We start from the raw sequence: 23787 nt of genomic DNA, 5'->3' as shown, positions 1-23787 counted from the left end.
CTGTACTTATACTTATTTGAATATATTTTGCTATTATCAATTCATCCATTCGTTTCTTTATCAAACAAGCGTACACGTTAACTACCTCAATCCCCTTGCTCTTGTGTCATGATTGTACAGTTTTTCGTACACACACTGACCGCATAACGCTTCTCTGTCTGTGCGTGCTGATAATGATTGACGGTCGACTGGATTACAGCGCCGAACGCAGGAAGGAAAGCAAAACGGAAGGATCAGATGGACAATACGATAGACCGACTTGTCCAACGCTTCCGAAATACGTCTGCGATACGATATGCGCGATGTCACGTGTCGATCTCGCGTCGCGCGTTTGTAAGAATTATACGAAAATCGATAGGCTGAGCGATGGGTTGAGACGCGAAATTGGGTGTTCGTAAATTTAAATATTCGTCGATGTAATTCTTTTGCGAATTAGGATGACCGGACGAGACGTAAAATGACATATAATCGTGTAGTATCATGGACAAATGGTGTAAGAAATATCGGGTGAACCATAAACAATGTCGCGAGAAAGCCTAAGTGCCGACGAGCCCGAGTCCATCGATGTATGGTCGGTCTTTCGGTCAAAAGTTTTTTTTTTTATTTATTAAAATTTACAATCGATTCTCGAATTGAGAATTTTCAGTAATTTTTTCTGGCGTGGAGCAGTGACATGGCTAATTATTTATAATAAGTTAATACTTATTATAGATAAGTATAATTTATGAGTAAGTATCGCGAATAAGTAAATATTACTTAATTTAGATAACTAATTGAATCTAGCGTTTAGGTCTAGCGGGTAGTGTCTCTTCAGTCTGCGGATCTGGTCCGACGTATCGAGTAGTCCAGTAATTACGGGGTTTCGATGTTTGTCGACTCTTTTGCTGTATCTGTCGCTATATTTTGCTATTTCCTCTTTGACTGTGGGTATCTTGAGGTCGCGATGTATTAGTTCGTTGGTGACATACCAGGGTGCATTTATAATGGATCTTAGCGTTTTCGATTGGAAGCGTTGAAGTATTTCAAGGTTGGAATTACTTGCTGTTCCCCATAGTCAATCAAAAGTTGTCGTCGGTCCTTCGGTCGAATAGTTGCACGGGAAAAAGGCCTATCTGACCAGTTGCGGAACACGTACGTGGTGGAGCCATGAGAAAAGACAAAGGGATGCTCAAGGGAGAAAGACGAATTAACAGGCAATAGTTAGTTGAGAAGTTTGAGTATCGTCAGTGTGACATCGACCAGATCTCGATCTACATCAGAGATAAGACTTGCTCCCGATCTTCGGACTCTTTTGCACGCGTCACCACCTTATCGTCATAACCTACACCGAGCCCATCAACATCCCCAAAGCGAAACATATGTCGGAGACGAAAGGACGCCGGGGCCCCTCTGGAACTTCAGGATAACACTCTAACATTGTAATCTAGAGCCTACCATAGTCGTAATGAAACAATCGCAGTTATCCAAACCGATAGTAATTGTACGGGATTAGTGACGGTGAGCTTTGGCTGGGGACGACAGCCTGCCGCCCAACGTAGCCGCGGTCAACGGGACGGGCGTTCCCTCTAACAAAGGCGAGGAGCGGTGTTATGACCCTCATTAAAGGAATTACCCATAGAGGTACCCGACGGTAAAACATACTAACGGTTCCTTAGGACAATGAATACCTGAGGTTGAGGCACGTACACAACACAAGTCCCGGTAGCCCGAGGATCCGCTATGAAACCTGGGTTTTTCCGGCAATTAAGATGTTTGCAAACGGACAGGCAGCTTCTGTCCCAAATCGACCAATCGACAGCGACGTCGATCCGAGGATCTTGTGTACTTAGACAACCCACCAGAGTTTGTCTCGGCGGCGTCGTTGGGACGAAGGGCAGTCTTTCTTGAGATCTGATCGGCGAAGGAGTCGCGCCTTACGATCAGGGAATGGTGCACGCGTGAGTTAGAGCAAGGAAACCTATCCTCCCGTTGACCGTGGATTCGTTATCAAGCCTGAGGCCATCGTCATTAGTGTCGCGTGCGTGTGTCTGCTGTGTATCCTCGTCTGTTCTGTAACATCCCCCTATTGACAATAAAAGTACCCTACGTGCGACAAGACGATGGAGAACTCCAATGCCGAACCGCTACCTACCGCAAGCCCTCCCCGGAATGGCGACTCGAGCTCGGACTCGGAGCGTGACTCGAGCTCGGACTTGGATTCCGACTCTACACATATATAAGCCGAGACTCGAGCAAGCTCAGGCAGTTCTTGTTCGGGCTTTCTCTGATTCGGTATGTTATATTACCTCTGTAAGATTATTGTGATCGTTAAATTTATAATAAAGTTTGACGAAAGAAAGTCAAGAGTTGTGCCACTGCTCAACCTTCTTTTTTTTATAATCTAAGTCACAAGATTACGTGACATCAGCGTTGTCGAGGAGGATGGTCCGCGTGAAAGAGAGCGTTGGAACCGTGGTGACGAGTGTTGTGAATTAACTACTTAGTCGTCCGAGTTATAGCACATTGCTGTATTCAGTTCGCGTTAAATAACCAGATGAATAGATCCATCGATCAATAAAAAATCCTACAGTAAAGATCCTGAGAATTGAAAAATACGTACATCCGTGTTACAAGGTTAAAAATTGCTAAAAACGATGTTCTTTATGGAGAGAACGTACATCTCGAGGAAAGTGCAATTTAAGCAAACCGTAAACAAAGCGTAACTTAGGCAACTTATCGTTTAAAAATCACAAAATCGCGTATTTGGAGAAACGATTTGAATTTCCATGAAATACGTCTTTCCACCAGATATTATTTACAAGATTGCTCGCGAATCAACTTCCGTAGTTGTCTAAATGCTAGAAATAGGAAATTTTCCTGACTGCAGATCTCTCAAGAAGAGAATTATTTTCGTAAATTCGATCGGTAGTAATCGCGTAGCGGACGATTTGGAAAAACGATCGGATAATTCCATCCGCCTTAAGACAATGGAATCGCATCGACTCGATTCCCTGGAGACTCGCGTATTGCCGAAAGGGTGGAGCTTAGAAGTCTCCGTCACAGAATAGAAACCGATTAAGCGAAACAACCAACTGACTGCACCTGTTGATATTTCCCTAGCCACTGCACACCCGTATTCACCTACGTGTACGGTATACAACCGTACACACGTGTACATCAACGTTTCTCAAGCCTCGTTCCGCGAAACGAGCAACACTTGAAAGAGTAGTGCACGATTAGCCGCGAATCGACTCTCGTTCCATTCGAATTCAGCAATTATTCGCCGTATCGACGCTGTTATAACGTCAATTCACATCAGAGATCAGACCACACACCACGGACAGGATGGCACCCAGATGTCTGCATATCCTTGGTGCGCACCCTCGATAGTCTTAAGTGCCCACCAGGGACCTTGGCATTTTCATAGTTAAGGTCCTTCGGACCAAGCGAGTATTTCCTGTCTTAGATTTCCCTTTACGTTTATTGTCTACCACGTGTTAGCTTAGAAAGTTGGTTTTCTTCACATCTGATATGTTCCGTTAGCAACTTTCTCGCGAGGGCGGCTGAAACCCTTCCTGGTCCACCAACCGTCTTATTATCCAATCGGAGACGGTGTCTACTGCCCTCGCTTCCTTAACCAAAATTGTCATCGACAAATTCGATAGTCCCGTGTCCTTAGACACACCCACCCCTAGCTTTCCTCAGACACGGTATCGTCGGTAAAACTTCACTTATTCTGTATCCTTAGAATAGTCAACATATCTATATCGGTCTCTACCCTTATAAGTCGCGTACTTAATGTATCGTTGTAACTAAGTCTTACATAACGTGGTTGGAGTGAATTGTGATTTATGTTAATTCAGTGCGTGTTACATTGTGATTGGTGAATTCACAATAAAGGTTGATTAAAACAAAGTTAATTGTTGTGTTACGACTCAACTATATTTTATTTTCACCAACCAACCCTAAAAATTACGTGACACTGTCTTGCGCAATCGAACCAACTGTTATTACCGATATCGTTTTGGAAATCACTGGTTACACGTTACCAGTATCGGCAGTCCAATGTCTAGGAATCCGATGACGTTAACTCTAACACCGATCGATACGTCTTTGTTGTATGGATTTTTTAATGTTGCAATTTTATAATAAAGCAAAACCGTACGCACAGACACGTATTATCAATTTTGTCCTATAGCATCGACTCGTACAAACTAATCGATATTCTATTCGTTTGGAAACATTTTTGGAAAAATACTGCAAAGCTGTCGCCCGACAGATTTATATAAAAGCAAGTATAGAACGTAGAACCAACCGGTGTGCGCGTTTCGCTATAGTTTAACGCAACACGCCGTAAAGCCAAAATTGATCGAAACGAATTCTCTTAATTCTCATTGGCGATGCAGTGCCAACAAACTTTATTCGTAAACTATTGTTGCGTGGGAACGCTGTGCATCGATGCCTCGGCAATATTCGTGTACCTATAGTATCGTATATATAGTAATACGAAATGCATCGACAAGGATACAGCGTATATAAGGTAAAATTACATCGGTATATTGGATTATTGAAAATCTTTCGTCGACCCAGTTAATCCGTAATACGGCGATAGTAGTGGCGGCCAAATGAACGAAACCGAGTGAATAACGGTAAAAAGATCGTTTACGCGACGAGCTAACAAACGTCGGATAAATAGGTCTTACCAATCATAGGTTCGAGGAAATATTATCGAGGAAATCGAAAGAGACGAGTATTTTAAATTAATGATAAGTCAATCAAATTTGAAGATGGTATCCCACTGGGGGTAGCCATCCACATGCTATATTGCTATATCACTAAGCTATAATATTTTACCAAATGTCCTACTGGATAAATTGTAAAATGTAAATAAATTGTGGCGGATCGGTATCAACAGGACGCCGACAGGTCGAGACATCAACGTGGCGCAACATCTCCCGGGCGATCCGCTGGTACCAACCGCCAACACTAGAGGGCTACGACGACAACGAGTCTGTCTAACTCGCTAGCGGTCGAATATACGAGCGATTGATACAAATACCGCACCTAGCGAGACTCCCTCTACGTCTAAGGCAGGGACTACCGGGCATAGCCTTACTGACGAGTCCACCGGTAGTCCCGGGACGAAACGCACGACTCTCTTTTCATCCGCCACAAAATAAATAATAAAAAAAAAAAATTAACGATTGTCGGGTTTGTCGGCTTGGCGCTAGTTTTAGGGGCGCGTTGCGTATCTTCGTTAGAACAAGCCATCGTAGTTGTTCAATGAGGTTTATATTTACAATTATGTGTTCGAGCGTTGATTTAACAAGGTTTAACAATTTAACGTGTTTATCAGTCACTCTTAAAGTAAAGACAATGTTCTTAGGTTCGAACGAATCCACGGTCAACGGGTTAACTCTTAGTACAATTGAATATGTTTTGAAACTCAAAATGACGTATTATTTCATAATGACGCAAGTATTTCATATAACTTTTTATCTTCTTCTCCGTATTAAACTTACGAAATTTCTTAACTGTAAAAAAATAAGTCCCTTTGGAAAATTAACCCATAACACGGAAATCGTATAAAAGTAGGATTACGTGGAAAATAGACGTGACAGAGCTAATGGTAAAGACAAGGATCGCGCGTGTGTATCTTTGCACGGAAAGCTGCACGTTCGATACAACCGGACCGACTGATTGCGTCGAAACACGTCCCTAACAGTGGCCGATAGCCGTTGTTACAAATTCATTCGCCACGTAGCCGACAAGTCTGACAATTTACCGAGTTACTCGCCACCGGATTTGACCATCGCTGCGGAAGCAATAAGGGGCAAGTTTGGCCTGACTTTCGTGCGACGAGACTGCAACGCCGAACCGTTAAACGTCGAATCGATTCACCGGAAAACTTGACGATGTCGATGTCACACGCGCAAGAAGAAAGCTACGCGACGCGATTGTCTTGTCCACTCTGAATACAACTGTCTTTTAGTTCACTGGCTATTCTAATATTGACTATCTAACACTGGCTATTTAAATATGTCGGATTAGGGTTGGAATTTTGGGCGTTCGATGAACCTTTACTCAAATTTATCATCGTGGATATAGCCGATGTTTACCAGTACAAATGTGGGTACTACAAGAGGCTACACGTAACGACGGCGATAGGATGGTCGCGATGCCGATGACAACGAATTCAGGTTCGACAACGAATCCACGGTCCACGGGATGACGAGTGCCAACGTAATACACGATTCGGATAACTCTCTCGATAACTCGATCAGCAATTCGCACAACGACTAACTGACTAACTAACTCGCAATCCAAATGAAACTGCCCTTATATAGTCCTTTTCCCACTCCTTGGGTCGATCTCTGTTTCTGAGGAGAGCTGCGCAACTATTTTCTACTTCCGTTATTACACGTCCCTCCCGTGACCGTGGGTACGTTCGGTGACTCGTTATGTCACCTCGAGCCCAAACCCATCGTCATAAACCTTAAGTGGCCGCATAACTATTTCTTCGTTTATTGCTTAAACATCCTTGTCGTAAACATCTGGATTGGGGTATTGAGTTTTTCCGAACATTCTAAAGAAAGGTCCCGATGTCCTTCCATCTCCGACAAATACAATCGTCACTGACTGAATACCGTTACATGTTGACTCTTAGAATACTGGTGCGAGAGTGAGTCTTGGCGATGTTGCTGTCGTAGAGAAAGGTTCGTGGTGGGTGTGTCTCAAGTCTGTTCCAACTGACGTATGGGTAAAGACGTATGTTTAAGGATGGGCTGGCCGGCCTAATGAAGGTTCGCGCGATGGTGACCTTGAACTTGGGCAAGACCCGCGTTTCCGGTCTTCCTGAGATGTACCATAAAATAAAGAAATTACGTGCCTTATGGGTTTTCCCGTGGGGTCCTAGAGTACCTTGACTGTACAATAGGCCCACTGTTTATGATGGGGTCCGCGCTAGAGTCGCGTAGACCCTTGACGATCGTCCTGCCCGAGAATCGCACCTGGTTGATACAAGGCGTCGGGGTAATTACCAGGCGGCACTCCAAATCCCCAACACTTTTACCATTTATGCGAGGATTGATTGTAAATTTTAATAAATTAAAAAAGAAAACTTTTACCATTTTTAATACGACAACAATTGGACGCTAGAAGAATCCTCACAGATCGCGGGTAATTTGTCTTTTCTCGATACAACGAAATTGGAGGATCAAAGAATCAAAGGTGATTTGTCGATAATTTTCAGTAAACTGTAAAATTCGTAATTGATGTTTAATTAGAAGAGCAGTATTTCATTTTTTTGATAGTTGGAACATAGTACAGACAAAGTTTGTACATAGACCGGACGTACTAAGCATCGACGTATACATCATTCGTCAGGCTGTACTGGCTAACAAGTGGAAAATCCAAACTAAGCATAGAAAACAAACTAAAAATATATAAAATGGTCGTAAAACCAATCTGGACATACGGAATAGCACTATGGGGAACAGCAGCAATGAGCCATATAACCAAAATAGAGGCAATGCAATTTAAAATACTCACAACAATAGCAAACGCGCCATGGTACGTTAAAAACGAGGACATTCGGAAAGACCTGGCAATACCAACGGTCAAGGAGGAGAGATTAACAGAAGCGCAAGAAGATACAGAGAAAGAATAGCAAAGCACCCGAACCGGTAACAAACATAAAAAGGAGACTAAAAAGGAAACACCCAACAGATCTCACAAAGGACATAACTTAACATACAAGCACTCGCCACGCTAAAGAGATAAATCAATCAAACTCGAAGATGGTATCCCACTGGGGGTAGCCATCCACATGCTATATCACTATATCACTAAGCTATAATATTTTACCAAATGTCCTATTGGACAAATTGTAAAATGTAAATAAATAAATAAAAAAAAAATTCGTCAGGTTTGAAAAGTTACACGGAAGCATCGCATAAAATCAATAATAAACAGAATACGTGAAGAAAGGAAGCAAATGTACCGGTTAACCAATAGAAAATCTAAATTAAGCATAATGAATAAACTAAATATATACAAAACAATAATGAAACCAAGCTGGACATACGGAGTCCCACTATGGGGGAGGCAGCAATGGGTCACGTAAATAAAATAGAAACAGGGCAAGCAAAAATTTTAAGGACGATAGTTAACGCTCCATGGTACGTCGGAAATGAAGACTTACGAAAAGATTTAAAAATTCCAACAGTCAAAGAGGAAATCGCTAGATATGCAAAAAAGTATAAAGAAAGACTTGTAACACACCCAAACCAGCTGGTTGCTGAAACGAATAAAACCATAATGGAAAGAAGACTGAAGAAGGAGCATCCCGCGGACCTCACGATAGAAATAAAATAAACAACTTGGAAGATGGAACCCCGCTGAGGGTAACCATCCACATGTTATATTATCATACCACTAAGCTATAATATTTTACCAAATGTCCTACTGGACAAATTGTAAAATTTAAATAAATAAATAGAGAAAAAAAAAGTTTAAAAAGTATCTAATGATAGCACGCGCGCGTTTATCCACGAATGAACAAAATAAAACTCGCAGTTGGAAACACTGGCAAGTATATTTTAACAAGACGAGATATTTTTAAACACCGAGTCGCTATGAAAATATTTTTATCAACGAGCGGACCCTCTATCGCGAGTTAATAATATAATCGATGCTCGGATAAAAGATACGCGAGTGTAGCTATGTTTATGCATAAATATGAGACGGCTGAATCTCTTCGGACCCTTTGAAACCCTTTTCCTAGACCTAGTCATTACGAAGCATAGCATAAAAAATATCTACGACTCGTACCACGGTAGACGTCATTTTTCTCCAAGTTACGAAGAAAAGCGGTTCGTTTCCCCAGACGACTTTTTATGCAGGATATATACGCTGAGTAATCAGAGAAAATAGATTTCCTTCTGCGTCCAGCTTCTCTTCCCAAATCCTTCTACGAGTACAGAAAAGAAAACGCAGACTAATCGTAACGTAACGTTTTAATCAAATTTCCCACGTTTTCTACGTTCGGAATAAAAGTATTCGCTTGGCAACTAAGCGATCGCGCATTTTCTCAATACCACCTAATGACAAAATCCGCGATCACTTAGTCGCCAACCCGATACATTTCTAACACCCAACCAATTTTCCTGTATACCGTTCTATTTAATCGGTACGAGGTAACGAATAATTAATGGATTTGATAAAACAATAATAGCGGTCGAAGGTCGTTGGATTTAAGGAGCCGTTCGAGGTAAGACAAATGCGGCATCTCATTAGCAATACCGGAGAGAAGATCTTCGCGCGTGGACGCCACTCGCGGTAACAACCTCCTAACGCGATACGATCATTATACGACTTCTCTACTGGCCGACTTTTTCCTCTCTTTACTACTTCGTGTCCGGCCAACGATTCGCTGGTTTTTTCGTTCGTGTGCACCGCGCGTCCTTTCGCACAAAACCAATGTTTTTCTCGTGTCGACGAAACAAAAAATCCTCAACGAGATTCCCTGTAACGGTTAATTAAATCGCAACGATAATTGCGTCCACTTGAATTTCATTTTTCAATCTCTAATGATTTGAATCATTTGATCGATCAACGATAAGGCAACGCGCAAAAGTAAACGCGAAATTGTCGGAAAGAGCAAGTCAAGTACGTCATACGTTTCATAAAAGTGTCTGGAAACAAGACAATTATCAAAGGCTTCGTCGAGATAGCGAAACAAAGTGTATTAGAGTAATAGATACTTTATAGAAGACCGCTATAACAATTAGGGACGCGAAATAGATTTTTATGAATCGAAAGTTCGTTTCTATGGTAAAATTATAGAATCTGTTTATGCGACCAATCGCGGGGAGACGTAATCGCGAGGAGAGACGTCAACGGGAGTCGTAAATTCCCGTTACGATTATAACAATCGACACCACGAATTGATCGATCCCCTGATCTCCGTTGAGATAATAGGGGTGATTGAGTTTGTATAACACTGTGATTCACAGAATTATAAATTATATATTTCCAACACTTAGATTACACCGATGAGCATAGATAAATAGATAATCACTTATCGCACGAAGATAAGATAGATTGTAGATGTACGTTAGAGCAGGGCTCTTATAATTGGATTTAGCGTATTAGTGGACGTAGCACTATAATATATTTAGTAGAGGAGATGTATGCTCGACAATACCGAGAACCGACTCTCGCGTTATGCTTAGACTGCCCCGATAGGCATTAGCTTTAGACTTGGTAGTTGACTTTTCCAACGATGTAGAAGAAGTGAAGTTGAGTGACGATGGAAAACTAGCGATGGGTGTGTCTAGCGCACGGGACCATCGGATTTGTTCGTGCCATTTTAGGTCAGGAAGTGAGGGCAGTATACATTGCCTCGGATTGGATAAACGAAGGTTGGTGGACTAGGAAGGGTCTTAACCGCCCTCGATAGAAAGTTGCTAGTGGGAAGCATCGTACGTGAGAAAAACTAACTTTCCCGTGTCAAGCCGAGTAAACAATAGTCTTTAGAAACTGATTTAGAAAAAGACATTTGTTGGGTCTGAAGGACCTTAGCAGGCAAGTTACTCGGGTTTATGACGGGTGCTTAAGGCTATCGAGGGTACGCCGTACGGAAGAGCGGACATCCGGTGTCCGTCTGGCCCGCGGTGTGTGACCTGGGCCAGGCAGAGAGTCGCCCGGCGTAATAGAATCGAAGTGAAAGAGATAACAAGTAAAATGGAGAAATATTTTCATTTCGAAAAGATCTAATTTATATAGATATACGTATATGGATAATTCGTAATTTAAGATTCAATTTTTAAGATTCAAAAATTGCAAGATGGTAAAAATTGATTTCATGGAGATGTTACTGTGTTATTATAATAAGTCGCGTAAATTCTATAGAATTCCACAATTCTATGGAATTTGTTTCACCGAAATATTAAAAAATTTAATCCACCGTACGATCCGTACGAAATAAAACACGAAACTTCCTTTATAAATCGTATTAAAATCGTAAGAAATAGCGATACGAAGAGAATAAACGAGCAGACTTGCCGGTGACGAGTTTTCAAAGCTTAAAAAGCACTTTTATCATTTGCAAGCATGTCATTAAGAAATACAAGCTGAGTAAATATGTAGCAGGCAAATACTGCAACGTCAGAACACCAATTTAATTTGTACCTTTTCTAATTAGCAGCTTGTTTGTAGAATTTACCCTCGTTTCTTGAGATTAAACGTTAAATTGTCATTTTGTCCCCATTGCGAACTGTGATTTAAACAAAGAACGAATTTGTTTCTTAACCGTGTCGTAAGGAACTTGAAAGATATGCCTCTGCCACGAACAAGTATCCCTTGATTTACTAAAACAAGAGAAAATTATGCATTTCAGTACGTTCGTCTTTTGTTCGTATCCTTTATCGTTCATTTATTTTTTAAATAATACAGAACGGAATTTTATTATCGAAAAATAGCTTCGTTCGTGGCATTATTTCGAACGTTCTTCCAATCAATAAAAAGCGAAATATATTCCAAATATCCAAAGTTTTGCCTATCACAGTTTCAATACGATTCCATAAAAGAAACTCGAGGAAAGTAGAAACAGCGGATGTTTTGACATGATTTCCCAAATTTGTATTCTATTCACCTACAGTTTAGAAGATTCCAAGTTCCAACGTTAAAGTTTCAAGTGACCTTATCGTTGGTCACAACGCGTACATTCTTTTGGGACAACTTTCGCATAAACAAATAAAAATTTACAAAGCTTCTTCGTTTCATTTCCGTAATGCAAGAAGATGCTTGAATCGATACTTTTAAAAATAACGAAAGTATAATTCTCTTAGAATGATCGATAATCAAATGATCATGCGGAAATATTTTTATGCTTTTTAGCATAATTATTCTCATCCAGCGATGAATGAAATAACTCTGCAAAATTTCTTCGTCGCTTAGTAGCTCCGTTACGACAATGTTCTTTCATTTTATACGTGGGGAAATCCTCATCGACACCCCTCGCTCTTCTGGCAAGCGGCGGGATAGTGTTGTCACGTCCCGCGCTGCACACGCGCCGTAACGTAGACTAAAACTACCAAAAGCGCGAGTGAGCGTTCCAATTTGAAATTTAAATAAATTTTAACAATTTGTATAGAAAGCAAATTCGAGCCTCACAACCCCCACGGAATAACCCGTCACACGACGATCCCTCCACGGAAGACCTAAATATAAATAAGCGTAGCGACATAGAAGAAAGAAGAAATAATTCCTTAGTTCGGAGTAGTTAATTCCTCGGTTTTGTGTGATTAGTTCGTCAGTTCTTGGTGATTAATTCCTTGGTTCTTGGCGATCAGTTCTCCAATTCTTAGCAAGTAATTTCCTTGTTCATAGCGATTAATTCTCAATTCCTTTAGCTCTTAATTTCTCAATTCCTTTGCCTTTCGATTCTTTCGTTCCTTAGCTTTTCAGCTCTTAGTTCCTTTAGCTCTTAGTTTTTGCTCTCAGTTCTTAAGTTCTTCAGTCCTTTAGTTCTTTAGCTTTTAGTTTTTTGTTTCATTAGTTTCCAGTTCTTGTTAGTCTTATTAATCGACGTGTTTGTATTTGTCAATTTGTAAATTATTTGTAAAATTTGAAAATCTATCAAATTAATTTATGAGACGGAAAACGTATTACGAACGATTGTAACTTCGAGTATTCGAAATTTCAACGACAATTCTGTCAATATCCAATTAGAATACGAATAAACATTTTTTTTTGTGAAGAATATTTGTCTAATAATATAATAGGATTAAGCGAACATTTATTTTCACCAACTTTAATCCTCTCCCGTGCCAGTACTCCTGCGCGTAGCAGGCGCGTAGCAGAGTTCAATTGCCAATCGCATTAAACAACGGACAACGCTACAATTTAATCTGAATTCAAAAATTAACGGCAACACAACCAAAACGAGCCAAACAAAACGTAACAGTGTCAGACTTTACCGACTAAAACCCCACGGTGGACCGCCTGATGCTCGACTGAGATGCCCCGGCACCTTTTTCGAATTACTGCCGCAGCACTCCTGCGTCTTCTCCTGTCCGAGGGAGCATTCCTTGGGTAGCGCAGGGTCGTCCTTGCGAGGAACCCTGCAAGGATAAGACGCTCTCACGCTCTCGCGCTCTGTTCGTTCCTTTACGAGCATTACGTCTTCGCGATATAAACGGACTGCGAGCAACTCTTGTTGCCCCCTCAGCATCGCTTTCGCAACTGACGAGGGGTCTAATCCGTCGCCAATCGCTAGCTAGTAGAATACGACGTGGGGCCTCCCACGCTGGACAAAATCGCAACGTGTGCTGGGCCGTGTCCTTGCCCTCACCGCAGTGGTGACATGTGTTCGTCGCCTCTCTTCCGATTTTCTGCAGGTATTCCATGTCCTGCGAGCACCGCGTCATCCGGAAGGACAGCGGAAGCCCTCCGCGGTCCCTCCAAGGCTCCCAATTATTACGACATTGTACTCGCGCGTTGATTAATCGAGTGGTTGTTCCATTGTTCGTGGTAAATTTGCAACTGTTTTCGTTCGCTCGATTCGTTACGACACATCCAGGACATTTACGCGTTTAAATATGAATATTATCTACGCTGCTTTGCGATATCGAGCGTTATCGATCGAAATACAATTGGAATTGTCAAAAGTCATAAATATATCTTTTTCGACAAAACGTTATCGAAGGAATTACAGCAAAGATCAATAAAGAAAATTTCCTCCGTGTATCTTTTGCTGAAAAGTGCTATTGATAAAATAAAATTACAAAAGAAGAATTTACGATAGATCGTATAAAAGAATCGTATTTATTATTATTATTATACGTATTATCTCATCGTTGAAGAAATAAAGGGGGAATGAAGAAAATTAACTGGCATCGAAAGAACCATCTTTTTTTGCCTTTATTATCGAAATTCTTTATTTTCTGTGTCTTGTAGCTCTATGTGTAGGTGTGCATGTGTATGGAGTAGGAGGAGGAGAGAGAAAGAGACAAAGTATAATCTTCGTTTATGCTAGAAATATCGAAATATTCGCTTAACGAGATATACATTACGTGACGGCTAATCTTTACTTTTCTTTTGTTCCTAAGACGCGTAAGACCACCTTAAGATCATAGATAGCGAGCCGATTTCACTTTGTTTTATTCATCGATTAACTCATTAATTGAATAGGCAGATACAGTGGATAGGGAAAGTCGTGTGTAATGATTGTTCTTTGTCTTTTTTCTTCGTTTATTCTACGTATCCTATCTTTGTCGGTTTTTGTAAAAAGACACTGTTTGGCTAGACAGAAATTTGGCTGAAAATGATAGTCTGCTCCCCGTCCCTAATGGGGAAAAAAGACGAGTAAAAGAATTAAACCATCAAGAACCGGGCAGTGAAACAATGTGCAAGATTGGAGAAAGTAACTTGCAACGTTGATTTGTCCTTTGTCAGGCTAAATATATATCGGAACACTACGCATATTGGCAACGCCGGTGTTCAATGCAAAATTCCTTATAGCGCCACGAATAATTAAATTTGAATTTTATAAAGTTGTAGGATCTAAATGGAAAAAGAAATAGCGAGCAAAAAAATATTACATAAATGCTTATAAATCCTTTTTATAATCATAATGTTAAAAGACAGAATTCAAATACAAGTAAACCGACCGCAAATAAATTGCAAATGGAATGTTGGCCTTTAATGGATTAAGAAAAGCTACTTTTTAGAAAAATTTTTAGAAAAGCACGGTGTCGGGAAAGCAAGGGAGAACTTGAGACCCTCTAATAACAAATTCACTATTTTTGCCACAAATACATTCGAAAACTAGGCACATTTATATTCGCAAATCTTTCTTCCGATCTGTTTAACCGGAAACACCAGTATCGTCCTATATTTTACACGAAATCAAATACATAAAAAATAGAGCTTTCATTACGATACAGGCCGATCGTTTAGCGTTCGGTTACTCGCCCATAGCAATTAGAGAACAGAACGTCGTGATAACGCACAAATCTTAAGAGTGGAAAAAGGAACGCAAGAAGTGTTTTCATTTCTTTTTTAAACCAGTCTTCAAATCGACAGTTCATTGTAAAATCATCGTGAAAAATTCAAAGTTTCGTTCAAGCATATCGCAAATATACAAACTACTCTCGTTATTTAAGAAGCGAATCCGTAAAAAATCATTTACTTTTACTTACTACGCTTTTGTTTCAACGCGCTATTCTTCGCCGTTTTCTTTGTAATTACAACCAAAGGGAAATTCGATCTACTTTGATCAAAGAAACACAGTATATTTCCTTTTTGTAAATTATATTATAATTTCGATGCAAAAGTAAGGAGAAATTTTGCTTGATATCTTTTTCCATCCATTTCCATCGTTGGTAAACTCGTCGTAAGATATCTTTTTAATAAATTGTAACAAATAACAAAAGAGCCAGGACTTCGATTTGCAAATTCGTGCATATTCGAATTTGTATTCGTGTATTTCATCGAATATTAGTAACGATCAAATAAAAAATACACGCTTCGTGTGCTTTTTTCTTTTTACAAAAATTCTCATTACTTCTGCATCTGCGAAGAAGTTCGTCTCGTTTAACAGCTAAGAAAAATGAGCATGGATTTACGGATAATTCATATAAACCATTAAATATAATTCGCTTTTAATCGATCTTATTACGTCAATATTTCATCAGCTCTTTTAGTTTCTCTAAGAACTTCGAATGAGTTATATGAAAGAAAAAAGAGAGAGATAATAGTAATTACTTTTATAATAATAAGAAGAAACGTAAGAACGTTTAATTTTTAAAAACGGGTACTACCAACGATATTTGTAGCAAAAATATACAGGCCACGTGGCTGCTTACAATATACGCTCCGCAAATTCTTAAAAGGAAAGAAAAACTTAACAAACGCGAAAGAAATGAAAAGTTATTTTTCTTCTTTTTTGTTTTTTTTTTCTTCTTTTGACAAAGAACATAACGGTTAACGACGTCAAAACAACCATCACTCAGTGTCAGTCAGGTGCGGCTGTACAAATCATTGATACCCACTGACAATGAGCTCATCGATTGTACACCTATACTTAAGAATCTAGATTTTATTACGAAACTGCTCGCACGAATTTCACAAACGATTTCTTATTTTCTTTTTGCTTTACTTTTTTCTTCTTTTTCCTTTAATTACACCACGAAAAAGAAACTATTGACCCATGCTACTTCGCTCGATTATTCCAATAATTATATTTACGGATGCATCGTACATGCGTTATTGCCAATAACATATGTACCGCTTCATCTTCGTACCGTTGTTTGTTGAACAACCTCACAGACATAAACTGAGATACGTATTATATTTTCCCGTGCAATTCGGTGTGTCGAACATTCAAAAAAATTAGTTACAATTATTTAAATTACACGATGAAAATATTATATTATTCGTTGAAATTCACGTACCTATCGAATCCATATTTTTTTTTCCAATTTATAGATACAATAGCGCAGTGATCGTCGACTAATTGATACAAATTTGCATATGTACAACGTACGAAGATGAAACACAAGGAACGGAATATGTATATTTATATACACGAATCGGAGCATGTGTTATGAATGCATAATATGCACGCATGTAAATGTATATCTCTGTATAATATGACGTGTGTAGAGTGTGTGTGTGTGTGTGTATGTGTTTGCGCGCGCGCTCATGTGCGTGCGTGCGTGCATGCGTGCGTGCGTGCATGTGTGTCTGTATGTGTATGTATCCTTGTAAAATGTACGTCGCGTTTCATGTACGTATGTATGTATGTACGAAACATTTCGCATAGACGTTCTGGGAGTGGAATCAAGATATATCGAGTATATGAAAAGCAATCGTTTTTAAAAATGTAGAAATTCGCTTGTTAATAAACGTATACGCAATAGTTTGGCCATCGGTCTTTGCCATACAAGGATAATAATTTTTATCGACTACTATCGTTAACTAGGGATGAAGTCATCGTGAAAAAAGAACCGGAAGTCCATAATTGTTTGTTTCTTTTATAGACAAGGGAACGATATCCGTTCAGTTAGAAGAAAATGTTTTCACGAAGAAAAACGCACGAGGATAGCATAGTCTCGTAAATTTCAAATACATGTGCAATAATACATGTGTATATAATTTTTTTTTTTCTTAAGAAGCGGTAATTCGTTTTTCGCGATCCTAATGGTGCCTTTAATGTACGCGTGTTCGCTTGTTATGCCTTATCGTTTCCTTTAACTGGCCAGTGTAAACTCTACTGTGGCACAAAGAAATTTCGACAATTACTCGCGTAATTTCACGTTCGATACGTCGTGTAAATAGAGCTTCAATTGCAAATAAATTGTCACGATATATATTTATGTGTATATATATGTATATAGAATACCACTAAAAATTCGCTTGAGCGTACGCCCAACATACAGACCAAACCTTCATATCAATCTCAAGCACACATCAACCGCTTTGTAAACGATATAACAAAAGTAGCTTGACAAACGAAGCACACAACCAAATGATGAATCCTACATTGTTTTGCATACTTTTAGTTTTAGATTCAAGAAAAAATAATATAGACTTCGAAGAACATTAGTTTCGAGAAATTAACACACGAACGTGTATCTGTACATCTATACAACCCTTAACTATATAGTAGTCAATTATGTTAAGGAAATACATACTACCTAGTATTGCTATACGATTTCTTTATTTATAAGAATGTTTGACAATTAAAACGTAAATTATAAAATATTTTGCAGAATGCAACCTCAAATAAAGATTAGTTAAAGATTAAATATGAATAATTAGAAAGCAGACAACGTAAAGCATTAGAAATATATACGTTTATTATTTTAATATCTAACAAAATAAAAATGTAAAAAGTTTCTACTTGATAAAAGAAAATATATAATTTCATTAGTCTGTCAAATTGAATCATTCGTGAATTTTCATCTTTTGCATAATACGTAGAATTACAAGTAATACTATAACCTCTAAAGCCTCATTGTATGTGATGTTAATTTTCTTAAAATCATATACTATCTCGAAATACTCTAGAACTGTGATGATTTAGTTGTGTGCTCGTTCACATTATCGAATCATGTTGATCAATGAATGAAAGCATCGAGTAAATACAAAAGGTAATAGCAAAATTCGCTTTACCCCCAGAAACATCGCTATTCTCATATCAGATTCGTTTACTGTCTACTTTTAACAAATGTATATGTCCAAACAAACTTACTTATGAATTGCACGATGAAAAAATTAAGATATAATAAGATAGAATGGAACGAATGAAAGCTCACAATGATAAAAAAACACTTAGAAAAATTGTCAATATAACTATCTAAGTTGATAATCGTCGTGTTCCCTCTGTTGAAAGAAAGGAAGCACGGATTGCGCAAACGCATTTTCACAGAGAATGTTTACACTGTTTCGTACGTACGTACAACATGTGTACTCACGAAAAAAGAACTAAGATTAATGTTATTTGGAATAATTATGATCCTTAGTAATTCCAAACGTAAGAATCAATTCCAGATAAAAATGATTACATCTCACATTCACAAATGCGATTGGCGATTTAATCACTAATTACTGAAAAATCTATGCATACATAATCAAACACTTCACTGTTTGCGCGGCAGCCTTTTCAGCTATAAATGGAATTATGCATTAGATTAATTCAGTATCTTAAATTACCTAGTTAATGTTGTGTTTTGTGTATCAAATCATTATCGTAACAATTATTTGTTGGGCACACACCGAATTAAAGTCTCAGCCATAAGCACGCGTCAAACTTTTCTTTCTTCGTGATTCATGTTCATTAGCCATCCTCTTTTGGAGGGGTAAACCAACCTATAGGAATATATAACAACATAATACCATGTATATAGATATTTCAGAAACAAGTATTTCAGAAAGAGATGGAAAAACATACGTCAAAAGTAAAAGATTAAGAGCCATGTGATACAAAGACTTACTAACATAACAGAATCTTATAGGATTGCATCGTTAAACCTCGAGTTAGGAATGCAAATAGTAATATAACGTATAAATATCGACGTTATATTAAAAAAAAAAGGAAAGGAAAAAAAGAAGCAGCATATGTTTCTAAAATTATCCTTCCCAAATTATTTAAGTCAATATTGTTAAAGAAACGCGCATTAAAAAACATATTATATAATAACGATAATGAAAAATTCATCGTCTAAATAACCCTAGACATTAAACTCATCATCTTCTCATCAGATATTCTTCGTATTGCAAAAATTTAACATACATGATGAAATGAGAAATAAAATGACCGTCTTACCATTTTTTTCATGTATTTGTACAAGAGACTTGAATGACTGTTGTGCACGGGCTAGACTATATTGACCCTGACCACACACTTTGCTAGCACTACCTGGTCCTTGAAATTGTATGCGTGCTTTTCCCTTCACTAGTGTTGCTGAAATCTGCATGATGACTGCTTCCACTGTATAGGCTGAACTCCAACCTTGTTTCGTTAAGAGTTCCATGCAAATTGCACCTCCTATAAGGACGTAACCACCAGAGATCATGGGATGCACAACTCTGACAAATGGGGGTTCGAATGGGTAAGTTTCCTGCAATCACAAGAATAAAGAATTTTTTCTTAATTTTACAAAATCAATAACCTAAATATCAATATCATGCGAATTAACAAAATTTCTAAAGTATTTACCAAACTACATTGATATCATACGTAATTAAAACATCAAGATATAATAAACAGATTCTTAAAAGTGATGATGTATTACTTATTATCTAAAACACAACTAGAATCAATAATTTTGATTTATACAAAATTCATACAATAAAAACACTTGCAAGTTAATGACATACCTTAAAAAGCATGTTAAGAAGAATACTGTCTTTGCCTTCCTTTTCTTTTAGAAGTATGAGATCGCTGTGTAAAGGTGAATCAGGATCAACACACATCAGCCTGACATTCCATTCATACAAACTGTCATTTACTAATTCTATGCTGTACATTCCTACAACAAATTTAAGTAAATACTTGAATATGTCAATAAATCTGCATTTTCCTTTTATAATATGATTATTAAGCTGTCTTAATACAACCATAGAATGAAAAACATGTGACTACCTTTTTTGAAACTGTCACTCCGATAAATGTCGCGCAATTCTTTCATAAGTCTGTCTGTGGCTTGCACACTGCCACAGACAGATCCTTTTAAGTAATCTTGTCTTTGATTTTGTCTCAACCTTTCTAACGTTGCAAGATGTTCCAATTCTATTTCTTCACCCTTAAAAATTCAATTTGTATCAGTATAAAACAATACAAGTATAATCTACATATTAAAACAATTGTTTTATTTAATGTTACTTTATTTACCTTACTCTTTGCATTGGCATCCCCTTCGTCCATATCTAAATGTAGGTCTTCCTCCGCGTCGCTTTCTTCATCATCATCAATATCTTCTACATCCTCAGCTTCCATCCTTTGTGCCGCTGCTTCGTTCGATCCTCCTAAACGTAATGGATCCAAAGCTGTCCTTAACCGTTCAACATCGGGTGGTTCGGGTAATGAGTGCAGTCTACATAATTCTTTCAAGAGAATCCCAACTTGATTAATGACATGGTTGTCACGGCCTGTAGTAGTACTTAAAATTTGTACCGCATTTGTAACACTTGTTTCCTCTGATTCCGCAAACCAAACTGGTGGTGTAGAAGGATAGGTTTCCTATGACATTCATTAGAGTTCATATAATCACTTTATAAAGCAAAACCGCAATAATCATAATTTAATTTTTATAATATGTAATATACGTAATGATATATTACTTTACATAATATTGAATAACAATAATGAATATTTATATAACATATTTCGATAAACTTGATAGTTCTCAATATTGCAATTAACTACTTTATTCAAAAAATGCTATAATTTCCCTCAACATAGTTCATTTGTTATTTCAACTAAGACAGAAAATTGTCTAAATATAAAATGAACTACTACCACTTTAAAGTATGTGTACAATAATAAAATCTTCTAACAAATTAAAAAATATGTTTACCAATTGTTATGCATATAAAAATTACTGATAAAAATTAGTTACCTAATTGGGTGTTTAAAGCTGACTCATAAAGTAGAAAATATTTTAAGATTCTAAAAAAAAAACTGTAGTAAAAAAGATAATGGACATGAAAATTCTTAAATTGTAAAATAGTTGTGTTCGACGATAATTCGTGAAATAAAAGATTACATTAAAAATCAACTATAATACACGGCGAATGTTTATCACGGTCGTATACAGGATATTTAAATATGGATTTATCGGCAATTGCAGTTAGCTCAGCGTCGGTGCACGTCCATGCATGTGCGTAACAGAAATCACATATTATTAATTAGCAATACCAGACCATATTTTCTCAATGAAACAAATGAACAAAAATTGTCAATTTTGTAACAAACGAATAGATAAAACGAGAACAATAATGCGTTTCACTAATATCTATTTGAAGCAAATTTTTAAGTCCAACATTTGTTTTGATACACGCAAGATGAAAAGATAGTTTTGAATACGCTCGAATTGTTAAAACGCTAAATAATTTTATTCACAATCGACCTTTAATGAAAGAAAAGACAACTATTGTAAATTTCGAATTGCATTCGGAGCTCCATAACAAAAGAAACATAGCGCTTAAATTTTTTTTGAACGCACGCGATTATACGCGACTTATTGTTTACATACGCTGATAATAAACTTTCTGCATGGATCCGAATCTAAAATTAATCGCTACAAATTAATGAACTCAACTCTAAACAACATAAACAGCTATAAGATTAAACAATTATTTACTTTTAGCATTAATATGTTAACTATTATAATTTCGGAGTAGTCAAATGAAAATTGAAAGTAATTTCATAACAAAAAAGCGAACGATGATGGCAACGATGGTAAGAGGGACGTACATACATGGATATGCTCATTGTTATCTAATTTATCTATAAATATTATCTGGCGTACACAAAATTAGTAAGTAGTTTGGTAATCGTGATATAACTGTCTAAATGGCACCGATTCTAAACGAACTTGTTTGTTGCAAATTTCAAACACAAAAATGGACAGAGAGAACAGATACCATTACGAGGGGCTTACCCTCTATTTGTGACATACATTGACCTCTAGCGCAATATTAATTCGTCTGAAAATCTCCACGGAAACTAGCTGATTGAGGTGAGAAAGGATCGATCGTAACTACAACAAAACGTACAGAACAATAAGAAACTATGGAGAGGACAATGCGTACACGATAGACACGGTATACGTGCTCCCGAGCATGGCTCTTGTCAAAAGCCTCAAATAACAACACGACTGTTATTGTTTCTTTGTCCGATCGGTCGTAGACAGCGACGAAACTTAACACGCTATCCATATAAAAATGAAAATACTGTCGATTGTTCCGAATCGATTTACTGTCTCAAATCGCATCCATGCTTGGTACACTTACTGTAATATTGGCGTGTATTTCGTATTTCTTCCCATTTTTACCGACGAACCTGCAGCTGAGTTCGTCCACACTCGCAGACATTATCTGAAATCTCTCATGGCTCTTAGGGAAGACGGACTCAAGAGTTTTAATCTCCTGCTTAAGGGTGTTCAAACAAGCCATTTGGGGGAGCGAACGAACGTGCCGGACCCCAAATTTTTCGGCGGTGCTTGTTCCAAAAAGTACAGCAACCCGAAAGAAACACGACGTACCCGATGACTGCCCGACAAAATGGCGACCGCAACTGACCAATTCGGCTAGTCTCGTACAATTTCGTCCTCTTTCGTCACAGATGGCACCACTGAAACATTCAAACACTCGTGACGTCTTTCCGGTACAGCTGAGTGCCGCTCAACGTGTTGTGGCATTTAAAACGAAATCCGGATAATATACAATTGCTCACGAAAGTATTCGTACGTTTATAAAAATGTGTTATCAATATATTATTTATTGAAATTTCGTTAGAACGGTAATGAACACGACTATCAGAAATATATTAATAAAGTTCAAAATAAATCTAAAAATTTGTAAAAATATAATCACATATTCTTTATATTTAAAAACCAATGATTAAGTATCTTATTAGTTGTAGAGCTCCGAAAATAATATTGTATTTGTACAAATCTCGATCTAAACACTTAAATATTGTATTAATAAACTCTACCGATTATACTATATTAATAAATACCAGTAAATCAAAAGTTAAAATAATCAACTTCACTTTTTATCAATTCCACAATTTCATTACATGAATACATGATTAACATTCAATTTTCAAGAAACAAATAATTTATTTCCGTAAGTTCATTCATTGCAAAGAAAATGACATAAACGATACTAAATTCTAAAATAAGTTTAAAAAATAGTATTTGTAACATCGTTACCTTCTTCTGTTTTTCATTTTATGGAGTAGATTAATGCAACTTCTGATTGACTCAAATGTAAATCTTCCTTTTAGTCAATATAATGTATTTAATTTTAACATAAAATAACCAACACTCGTTAATTATATCATGAATTTATTTGAAATGTCTAATATGTCTAGTTCTTATGATCTATATGTACAGATGATAGTGTGATAAAGTATAATACACGCATGTTAACATGTTAACAAATAAATGCTCTAATCTAATATACTAAAAATAATTAAGTTCTAATTTTTCGACTGGGCCCACAAATTTCTTCTTTTTTTTTCTTTTAATTTCAGGATATAGTGCATACATTCTATGTACTTCATGGGAT

General features: G+C 37.6%; 1 protein-coding gene across 1 annotated transcript; it reads right to left on the bottom strand.

Annotated features, from left to right (window-relative positions):
* Positions 1-17142: 17142 nt before the first annotated feature.
* LOC117213948 (ubiquitin-conjugating enzyme E2 Q2) lies at positions 17143-22807 on the bottom strand. Its single transcript, XM_033459693.1, has 6 exons — positions 22507-22807; positions 20384-20731; positions 20135-20294; positions 19870-20021; positions 19316-19610; positions 17143-18858 (listed from the first exon to the last, which is right to left on the bottom strand). The coding sequence occupies exons 1-6, from the start codon at positions 22666-22668 to the stop codon at positions 18827-18829; spliced, it is 1149 nt and encodes a 382-aa protein (XP_033315584.1). The 5' UTR covers positions 22669-22807; the 3' UTR covers positions 17143-18826.
* Positions 22808-23787: the final 980 nt, after the last annotated feature.

The sequence above is a fragment of the Bombus bifarius genome, unplaced genomic scaffold (assembly GCF_011952205.1).
Source record: "Bombus bifarius isolate JDL3187 unplaced genomic scaffold, Bbif_JDL3187 scf7180000009145, whole genome shotgun sequence".
NCBI classification, from domain to species: domain Eukaryota; kingdom Metazoa; phylum Arthropoda; class Insecta; order Hymenoptera; family Apidae; genus Bombus; species Bombus bifarius.
This window is presented reverse-complemented; position numbering and strand designations above follow the sequence as displayed.